We start from the raw sequence: 10,844 nt of genomic DNA, 5'->3' as shown, positions 1-10,844 counted from the left end.
TCCACCAGATCGAAATTATCTCCACTCACCGAAAGATCGGGCACTCCGACTCTATCATCTGCCATCTCTACTGGCCCCGCCATCACCACCACCATGAGAGGCATCACCACCGGCTCAACCATCACCACCACGAGAGCCATCACCACCGGCTCCACCGTCACCACCACCATGATAGCCATCACCACTAGCTTCGGTTGCCCGATCACGAGAGCGTACTCCACCGGCCCCACCATCACCCCCACGAGAGCACACGGCATAAGCTCCGTCAGCACCAGCACAACAACAGCTGCCGTAGTTGCTGCCGCGAGTGATACGGGCTTATGGGAACCAGAAGGAAGGGAAAGAGCTCGCAGATATATGGCACGCCGCGAACAAGAAGGCTGAGTCAAAGGCTATGTCAAAGGACAAGCAAAAGGCTAAGTGAAGGGATGATTCAAATTCTAGTTCTAGTAGACGACCAGGCTTTTCCTTGCCCCGCCACTTACTTGGAGCGCAAACTAGTTGTTGGGGTCGATGATATACAAGAATTACCGGATTGTTCGATAAATTTTGAGTATGGTAAACCATTTCTACCCAACTGGGTACTCGAGGGGGTTCCAAGTGAAATGCAAAGAATGCATAATTGGTACATGAGGTCATGTAGACTTGACCTTAGAAGCATATGGGCTTGGTACAAACTGGATACAGTCGAAGCAAAAGATATAGGCATCACCGTTATCATGTTCGATTTTCAAGACATCCAGAACATGTTCCGCCTCAAAGAACTAGGCATAGAAATGGCTAAACTCTGATGCATGTAAGCGCCTCATCGAAACTAATATCTTATATGCTATGGCCTACAATACTATATATGCATATCTAATTAATTGTGATACATTTTATTTTATAGGATGCAACAAAACACAAGCCTTTGTTCTAGAACGTAACATCAGGTTTCATGACCCTCAAGCTATTTGTGAGTCTAGGCGCCTCAGGCCAATGTGATAGAAGGACGAACATACTGAGCTACAGATGTGTAAAACGCGCAAGGAGAAACAAGGAAAACAATGTTATGAAAACAAAGAGATTGTGAAGAGGGTTGCGGCCTACATATCCCTTCATATGAAACGATGGCAAAACAGGGATGACATATGGGTGCCATACCACGTCAAGTAAGTGCAATTTCAATCATCTGTTATAATATGCACTCCCTCCGAATAAATGCCTAAAAATCATATATAATATTTTGAAGAAATCTCGAGTAACAACTCCATAAGCAACAACTTCTAAATATAGTCACTGATTTATACCAATTCATTATGCATGAAGTGATCAGTACATTGGGGAATTTTGTTCATCCGGAACATGAATTGGCAATTGATAAAAGATACGAAGGTCTTTGTCAGTAAGAGGCTCAGCTGCTCCATGCCGGCTCAAGTAGCGTTCGTTATGGAAAATAGGAGATAAATATGTATTCAATGTGCACTTTAACGATGTACTCTAATGATGCACTATAATGATATATATGCTTTATTTATATGATTTAATTTTGTATGTGTAATTATTTATATTCATAACATATTCCATATCGATCACTATGACATTCGATTACGCACTAGCTTGATAGGTCAAAATTGGTGGAAAAATAAAATTTTAAAAGGTAGCAGGAAATGGATTTGGAAAATTTAAATTTAAATAAGTGAAATTTTAGGCGGGAATGATGTTTTTAGGGGCGGGTCATGCCCTAACCCACCTCTGAAAATGGGTTTTCAGTGGGTTAGTTACCCACCCTCGCAACCAGCTATTTTTAACTGCGAGAAGTAGGAGTCGGTACCGCACCCCTCTAGAAATATATTTCTACCTGTCCCTAAACACAATTTTTTAGTAGTGGTTGTTTGCTTCCTCTTTGAAATATTCTTCGGCCCTTAGAAGCTTGCACGAATTAGGTATCTGTCTGACTCAACTATCACTGGTTTTTTTTTTAATGTACCGGCAGCTGTCATGCATTAACAGTGCATTATCACTGCTCACGTATTGTTTTTCCGATGAACTTTTTATTTTTGACGAACTATCACGTATTGTTGAATTGGCATGATAGCGGTATCGAGTAACCTTAATTTGAACTAAAAAGTGATGACGATGAATATAGCCAGTGTTAGTTTAACACGATACCGTTCTAGGTAGTACTATACTACTATAAATATAGAATATATATACTTTTTTATTGCGAAATGCACGGTACATGATAGCAACCTTTATTCACGCAATCTGAGTATCAGAGTGATGGTTACGTATACTTCGCGTCTGTATCGTTACGTCAAGCACAATAAGCGAGGGGCCATACACACGCTCCGATGATCAGCAAGCACCAGCCCGGAACCCCATGGTGCCACGGCTCACATCGTACAGCACCTCGAATGTCCGCTGCTGCACGTTGCCGATGATGCCGACGGAGCTTGCTCCATCGCTGGGAGCAAACGCGAGGCACCTGCCCAAGATCATGATCCCGTCCAAGTCGAGATCGACTACCGCGCCCCCGTCGAACACCAGCTCGACGGTCGGTATTCTCACGGTAGTCAGGCTGCCAAAGTCGTAGCACGTGTCGAGGATGCCCACTGGCCTCGCCCGCCTGTACTGCGTCATCCCGGCCCTGAACGCCGACGACAGCGCCGCGTACGCCCTCGGCGGCAGCCTCGTGATGATCGTGCCGGAGTCCATCACCGACCCGGCAGCGAAGACCGAGGGTTCCACGTTGATCTGCCTCCCTCCGACCCTGATGGCCTGCAGGAGCACCAGATAGAACGTGGGTACCCGGCTGCTCCTGAACATCCGCGTCGTCGTGAAGTTGCCGCCGCTTGCCGCGCCGAGCGTGAGGAACCCGGCGGGGGACTGAGGCGGTGGGAGGCAGTACGAGAAGGCCCGGCCGAAGGTCCCCGCCGTCTGCGACACCAGCGACTGCACGTCACCGCCGAGGCCCATGAGCCCGGCGGTTTTCTCGTCGTCGAAGCCCGTCCCGGCGCGGCTGCAGCCGAACTGGAACCCCGTGATGACGTTGGGTCCCAGCGTGAGCGTGTCGGAGCCGTAGGTGCCGGTCGTGTTCGAGCCGTCGAGGTACCTGACGATGTACTGGCACTGGGAGCTCGAGCAGCCGCCGCTGCTGTCTGATCCGAGCTGCGCGCAGGCCGCGGAGCTGCAAGACAAGGCCGAGTACGTGCTGGACATGCTGGGGTCGAAAATCGGGTCCACCTGGGAGTGGCACGGCGAGCACGGTTTGCAGTGCACCCACGAGACGTCGCTGCCTGTGTCGATCATCATGGTCTGCGTCACGGCCGGCGTGCCGATGCTGATGTTGATCACGTACTGCAACGTTTCCAGGGCGGTGCCCAGGCTCGTCGGCAGGGTGGCCTCCAGTTTCTGGGCGTCGCCGGTGCCGTTCGTGGCGGCGGTGAGCTTCCGTTGGATGTTACTAGCCCGGAGCTGGTCGCTGAGCAGGATCTCCTCCATGGTTGGCGTTGCCTTGGTGGGTGCCAGCGAGCATGGGCCGTGCCGATGGTGCAGCGTCACCGTGCCGCCACCAGAGCTCGACGGACTCGCTTATACAATGAAAGCAGCAGGAACATGGTTACAAGTGAACGGCAACCAGGTGAAATGGAATTTCAGTTCATTTATGACGGCCGTACCTTTCGTCTCGAAACAGACGGCTTCGGTCTTGACAGAGCCAGTGATGTAGCTGGAATGTTCCCCTGCACGAGCAATGAGAGCATAGTAGCTGCACAAGAGGAGAAGCAGAAGCTTCGAAACTGTGGCCATGACTTCTGTTCCTTGTTTTACCATTGGAATGGCAATGGCTTGCTTATATACAGCACCAGAGCACAAGCAGTTCCATAACTGCTTGAATGGTAGACTTTCCAACTTCCAAGTCGTCTTATCCTATTCACCTAACCTACCCAATGTTGCCCCCTTGATCAGCACAACCGAAGGACTTTCTAAGTTGTCTGTCCTTGTCAGCTTAGGTCCCCAACGAATAGCAGAAATTCGATTTACGAAATCGCTATGGGAATCAGCCAATAATACTTGTTTGATCAACAACCTCTTCAATATTTCAGAAAATCTGGATTATGAAGATCCAGTCAGAGTTTGAAACTTCATGGCAATGCAAGAAATCTATTCTTACTGACCTTTGTATAAGGTTACAAATTCGTAAGTCCTTATCAAAGAAGTCATGCAAAGCTATCTCATCACGCTACATGGCTACTTGGGTGCAAAGTCAATTTGCCTTTTTCTAACTTTCAATTTTTTTTTGCTTTTTTCTACGAGAAAGCGTAAAATCTGTCTATATCAGACTCGAGTGTTTTTAAGCATCTCGTCACCCGAGTATTTTGTTTTGTCAAATCACACGATTAATGCGCCGAGAAAATCGAGTACTGTTCCAAAGCAAACCAACACTCGAATTTGCAGCCACAGGATTAAACTCCAACGGTCCAGTTTTGAAAGCAAGCTAATTGTTTGTACTAGTACACATAGCTCGTGCAAATCTACATGTGCTACAAACACACACGGTCTGAGTGCACTTGACCCGACCATCAAATCATCACAAGGGGCCGCTGAGTGCCCTGCTCAACGCTGACATGCGAGTACATGTCCATGCTGTCATCTGATGAGAACACAGTTCCCGAACGGGTGGAGGAAAATACATCTACAAAACATCATATCAAAATGTTACAAAACCATGACATTGCCTGACATTTCAACAGTTACACCATGTTTACACATAAATGACAATATCCATTGGAATTCTAGCTATGAACTGTAGTTGTAAAAAAATGACAATACAATTAGCATTCCAGCATAAGAAACTATGAGTAAGACATAAAGTATTTTGAAGGAGAAATGAGAATAATTACAGTGAAGGAAAAGGAAGGAGCAGGAAAAGTTGCTGCTGACAAAGAAGAATATTTTGAACTGAACCCTTATAAAAAAGAACCAATTATAAATTTTTAGAGCGTATCAAAGTCTAAAAGCCATAACTTATAAAGATGATATGGATTGAAAACCACTGAATATTTGTTCTACATTTTAGTAGAACCATGTTCTCTTGATTATTATACAACTCTTGCTAGTGACAAGTGTAGATAAAAGCTAAGGAGACAGAGAACAAGTTATAATAATATTTCTACAGAACAAAAGCAAATAATAGGTAACAAAAGGGCTATAAATTAGTCTATGTTGAGCATAAACAAAATGTTGTTTGGAGCTCATATCAGCCAACCAACTGCATATGACCAAATGTCAAAGTACTAAAAAAATGTTCTATTGTTTCCAGAAGAAATACGTATAATGTGGTTTCCAAAAATTCCAAAAACCAGAACTAAACAACCCTCAAAACTAAAACACAAAGATGAAAAAGAACATAATTACATATTCCTCAAAATTATTCTACGGTTTCCAAATTTAAAAAAATTTCTGGGAACTTGAAACCCCACAAATGCAAATGTCAAATTTACAAATTCAAATTACCCACACATAATCTCCAAGTAATAAGAAGCCAGAGTCATTTACTTATGTATATGACTATATTATTTTGAATAATTGAATAAAACTACAAGGAAAGAAATGCATTTTTTGTGTAGCTTTGTTTAGCTTGTGGTTGTGGGTGCTAAAAGATTCAAGGTAACTGAAAGCAAGATGAGATCTGCACAAGAAAAAACTAATAATGATGGGTTGTATTTAACAGATAGTTCGACTGAAAGGAAAACAACAAATCAAAAATTTATTGACACCAACAAAGAAAAAGATGTTGTCATCTGAGTTAAACATGGACAGAAAAATGATATGAATGCATTTCCAAAATATAGTTTCATCAGAATGAAGATAAAATGATCAAGGATTTTTTTAGAATAATCCTTCAATGAATAAAAACCTAAATTAACCATAACAAACAAATCAACAAGTGGAATGTTATACTAAATAATATGTAGGCTAGTATGAAACATACATACAACTAAGAATATATCTATTATTACTCTACTTACATAACATTTCACAAAAGTTTACACCAGGATACAAGCTAGAACTCATAGGAACCTTGACAGTAACCCCAACTGTCGGATTTGTACTCCGGCAAGTCCACCCGGGGTATGCTCAGGAAGTAGATTTGTAGGTCAGGGAGATCACAGAGCCAAGAACTTGATGGTAACACGAAGACGCAAGGATTTTAGATAGAATCGGCCCGCCAAGAGCGTAACACCCTACGACCTATGTTCTGGATTGTATTGATTGGTTTAGGGTTTGTGGAATATGCGGGCTAGCTGCGTTGTCTTTGTTGGGTACCCCCACGGCTCCCTTATATAGCCGAATAGCCAGGGGTTACAAGTTAGGTTAAGATCTACTCGGGTTGTTTACAAGGAATCGGGTTGGTTTAGATACATGATATCATAGCTATCCAAGTCGAATAGGATCCTGATCCTAGAGGACCCTTCCCGTTGTTCAGCCGAGTGTCTGTACGCCGGGTCATTCTGCGGAGTTGTTCCCTAAAGAACTGGACCCCACTCGGTGGGGAGGTGCCTAGGTCTACCTTTGTCAAGCCCCAGAGCACCGAGTTGCTGAATGGGTTCCCGCTGAAGTCATGAAGGTGGTCGGTGCTCATTGTCGTAAAAATATCCCTCCAAGTCTTTGAGTTCCCGCAGCCATCTCAGCATTAGTAAACTTATCCTGTTCTTTGATCTTCAACAGGATGCACCCCTAGGCGCACCAGTTGGGTGTAGCCCCCGAGCCTCAGAAGGGTTCGCAGGAGCATTTCGAGGGTCAATAGAATGGATCTACCCACCCTTTATCTATCACCTTATTAGCCTCAAGAACCAGCGGCGCCCAGCTCCCGAGCAGGATCACCGATGGAGTAGGGTCAATATGCGGTGCCCAGCCCCTGACTAGGGTTACTAGTGGAGTCATGGAGACATGCCGGGTCGATATGCGGTGCCCAGCCCCTGAGTAGGGTCACTAGCGGAGTCATGGAGACACACTGGGTCAATATGCGCCGCCCAACCCACGAGGATGTTCACTGACGGAGTCACAGAGACACACCAAGTCAATATGCGGTGCCCAGCCCCCGAGCAGGATCGCTAGTGGAGTCATGGAGACATGCCGAGTCAATATGCAGCGCCCAGCCCTGGAGAAGGGTCACTGGCGGAGTCACGGAGACATGCCAAGTCAATATGCGGCACCCAGTCCCCGAGCAGGGTCGCTATTGGAGTCATGGAGACATGCTAGGTCGATATGCGGCGCCTAGCCCCCAAGCAGAGTCACTGGCGGAGTCACAAATACACACTGGGTCAATATACGGTGCCCAGCCCCTAAGCAGGGTCACTATCGGAGTCATGGAGACACGCCAGGTCAATATGCAGGGCCCAGCAACCTAGTAGGGTCACTGGCGGAGTCACGAAGACACGCCGGGTCAATATACAGCGCCCAGCACGCGAGTAGGGTCACTGGTGGAGTCACGGAGACACGACGGGTGGTTTCAGATTTTATCCCCCCGGAAACCGGGGATTTTAGTAGATCCAATCCTGCTTCTTCAAAGGAGTTTCCAGAAGACCGCCATGAATCTCACGGTCAATCACCTAATGTCTTTTTCTTCTTTCTACTGTTCCCCATCTTCTATACGCAGACTGAGATTTGTACCATTGGGGCAAACCTCGCTGTCAAGTCCTTTGACCATTGCTCTACTCCATCAGGCTACGCTTCCCCTCCGCCGTTAGGGGTGATTCGAATTTCAAGGGTAGAGCGAAGCGAGTCGAAAGAAAAGAAATTGACCTAGCTGATCCTTATCCACTTGCTCTCGCCTCTTCCTGCTTTCTCCGCCGCCGCTGACCCATTTTAGATCTCGTTGGCTCCCTCAAAGCACTCACCTTCCTTACTGCACGGTTGTCACCGACGTGCCATCGAACCGTCTGAAAGTACGCCTAGAGGGGGTGTGAATAGGCGATCGTTGCTTAAAACCTGCACACAAGAACTCAGTCCGAGGCTGCCTGGCGGACCGTCCGCTGGGACTGTCCGCTGGGCACTTCCAATGTCCGCTAGGCAGTCTCGGGTATGAAATGTAACCGTTCGAAAACTAAAACTTGTATACAAAATCTATTTGAATAGAAATGCTCTAATACAAGTTAGGAACACTAAATGCGGAAGCAATCTAGCACAAGATAGGTATACCAGTAGATCGGGCAAGAATACTACACGGAGGTACAAAAAGCAAGTATAACAAATGCACAAGTGATGAAGTGAAGTAATCAAACACAAGTGACACAAGATTTTTCACCCGAGGTTCGAATCCACTCAAGGATTCTACGTCCCAGTTGAGGAGTCCACAAAGGACCGGGTTCCTCTCAACCCTTTCCTCTCTCAAGCAACCACAAAGGTCAAACTTGAGCTCTTTACTAGCAACAAGGGTAATACAAACTTCTCAAGACAACCACACCACGAGTTGGTTGTTCTTGAGCACCTCTAACCGTCTAGGAGCCAAGCTCCAAGAGTAATAGATGTGGAAAAGTGATGGAGAATGCCAAGAGATGCCCAAGAGAGGTGAATTTCTTGGGGAAAGCTTGAATCTTGCTTGGATCTTACTCAAACCCAACCCTAGACCAAGGATTTGGAGTGGAGAAGCTAGGGTTTCACTTTGGGGAGCTTTGGAGTGCTTAGAATATGCTTGAGGCTCAGCTTATGCAGTTGGGCAGGAGAGTTTTCCCGTTGGGGTCGAAGGGGTATATATAGAGCCTCACTAAAAACTAGCCGTTAAGCTATTTTTAGTGTCCTGGCGGACTGTCCGCCAGGACCACTTGGGTTTGCATTTTTCTATTCAAGGCATGGGTTCTGGATTTGGTTTATTTGTGTTCTACCACACACTTTCCACATCTCCCTTGATAGTACGGTATACCTAGACTCAAGAAAATATAAAACAAAGAATTATCTTCGCTTGAACCACATTTTTTGAACCGGTACCGTTCTCCAATTTTAACGAATCGTCGGCATTGGTTCTTCTTCTTTTCTCCTTTTTGGTTTCTTTGACCCCTGATCATTATTCTCAATTGAAACATTAGATACACATTTAGATTGTTATTAATCACCAAAATAGGTCATTAGGCCTAGATGCACTTTCAATCTCCCCCTTTTGGTGATTGATGACAACCAAAATGAAACTATAAAAACAATGAATTCAAAAGAGCTTGAGGATGTCATTTCACAATATAGAGGAAAATTTTTGCAAGAGCTCCCCCTAAAACCATGCATCCACAAGATATACATGAAGTCCATTTTATAATGAGCAAACCAAATAAAGTCAAAGCATCATGATGAGATAAAACCAAGATAATAGAATACCACATGATTTCACAAACATAGAAAAGCAATAAGATCACAACCAAGCAAAGCATCATCCATAAAAAGAAATTAGAAATTACAAGCCAACTTAGTTCAAATACGATACAAGCCAAGTCTCACATACATCCAAAGTCTCACCACGACTCTAAAGGATGAAAGATAAGAATGCTAGGAATGCTAGGATACAATCTTCTCCCCCTTTGGCATCAAGCACCAAAAAGAGAAAAGACAAATGGAAGCTAGGAGCAGTAATCACTCATCATCCTCCTCCTCCTCATCATCATCATCACCTACATCATAATGCTCCCACACAGCTGGAAAGTCCCTAGGAGGAGAAGGTGGAAATACGGGCCAATCCGTCTCCTCAATGCCAAGGTGGCACTCAATCCTGTTGATGCTCTGCTGATTTGCTCTTGCGTGAGCTCGGACCACATCATTTGTGTTGTGGCATACCCTGAAGATGGCATTCAAGCCACGAACAAAAGCGTTGCCCTTTTTGCGAGGGCGAGCCCTAGAAGTGGAGGGAACCGCCGAAGGGGAGGGTATGACCGGAGTGGGCTGAGGTGGAGAGTGAGCTGATGGTGGAGAGTCGCGGTCGGGAGGAAACTCTAGCTCCTTGGGAGGCTGTGGGCAATATTGGGCATGGACCGTGTCATATCCAAACTCCATTCCAGTCACGGCATTAATCATCCTTTGAATGTATGGAGCATAGATAACTGGATTACTGCCATGATGGAGCATGTACCTCAACTCCGTCCAGAAAAAGTGAAAGACACTGAAGGACGGGTGATCAAAGTCCATAGCCAAGAGAAGCAGCTTGACTGTTCCATGAATCTTGGTGCGATCACCCTTCTTGGGACTCAAGGTCTCCCGGAATATCCTGTTCATGATCTCCATATATGGACGTAGTCCATGAGTCGTCGCTAAATCCGGATCCTCATCCCGATAGAGAGACATAAGAGCTTCATCCGTTGGATTGATTTCATCGTGAATCTCTATCTCATCTAGAGTGTCATCAAGCTTAAGGATAGTGGCAAATTGCTTGTATGAAACCCAAAAAGCACGCCCTTGAAGATTGAAGTGAATAAAGGAATTCTTGCCCTCACCTTCAAACCAAGCAGTGGAGTAAAATTGAGCAACTAGCTCATTGTTCCAATTTTGATTGAGGGCCAAGAATTCATAGAGGCGTTTCTTCTCACATTCACTTATGACCATCTCAAAGGTAGGATTATTCTTCTCCCTCATTTCATCCCAATTAATGTACTTGGAGACGGTAATGGCATTCTTCTTCTCAATGAAAACGGATATATACCAATCTGCTTGGAATTTGCTCCAAAACCTTCTATCCGTAATGTATTTCTCAAAGTCATAAGGATTTTTCTTTCTTTCCTTAAATGCAGCACCTCTTTGCTTTGTGGTGTAATCCACTCGCTTCACTCCAGGGTCACCGAAGTTGATCCTTGTGTACTCCGGTCTGTGCATGATATACTTCCGGT

At 45.4% G+C, this 10,844-nt stretch overlaps 1 protein-coding gene across 1 annotated transcript; it reads right to left on the bottom strand.

Moving 5' to 3' along the window:
* Window positions 1-2,211: 2,211 nt before the first annotated feature.
* On the bottom strand, window positions 2,212-3,793 carry LOC112897496 (aspartyl protease family protein At5g10770-like). The gene is made up of 2 exons (XM_025965801.1): window positions 3,660-3,793; window positions 2,212-3,572 (listed from the first exon to the last, which is right to left on the bottom strand). The coding sequence occupies exons 1-2, from the start codon at window positions 3,787-3,789 to the stop codon at window positions 2,338-2,340; spliced, it is 1,365 nt and encodes a 454-aa protein (XP_025821586.1). The 5' UTR covers window positions 3,790-3,793; the 3' UTR covers window positions 2,212-2,337.
* Window positions 3,794-10,844: the final 7,051 nt, after the last annotated feature.

Source organism: Panicum hallii, chromosome 6 (genome assembly GCF_002211085.1).
Source record: "Panicum hallii strain FIL2 chromosome 6, PHallii_v3.1, whole genome shotgun sequence".
In the NCBI taxonomy this organism is placed as follows: domain Eukaryota; kingdom Viridiplantae; phylum Streptophyta; class Magnoliopsida; order Poales; family Poaceae; genus Panicum; species Panicum hallii.
Note: the sequence above shows the minus strand (reverse complement) of the source record. Positions and strands in the feature narration are given on the sequence as shown.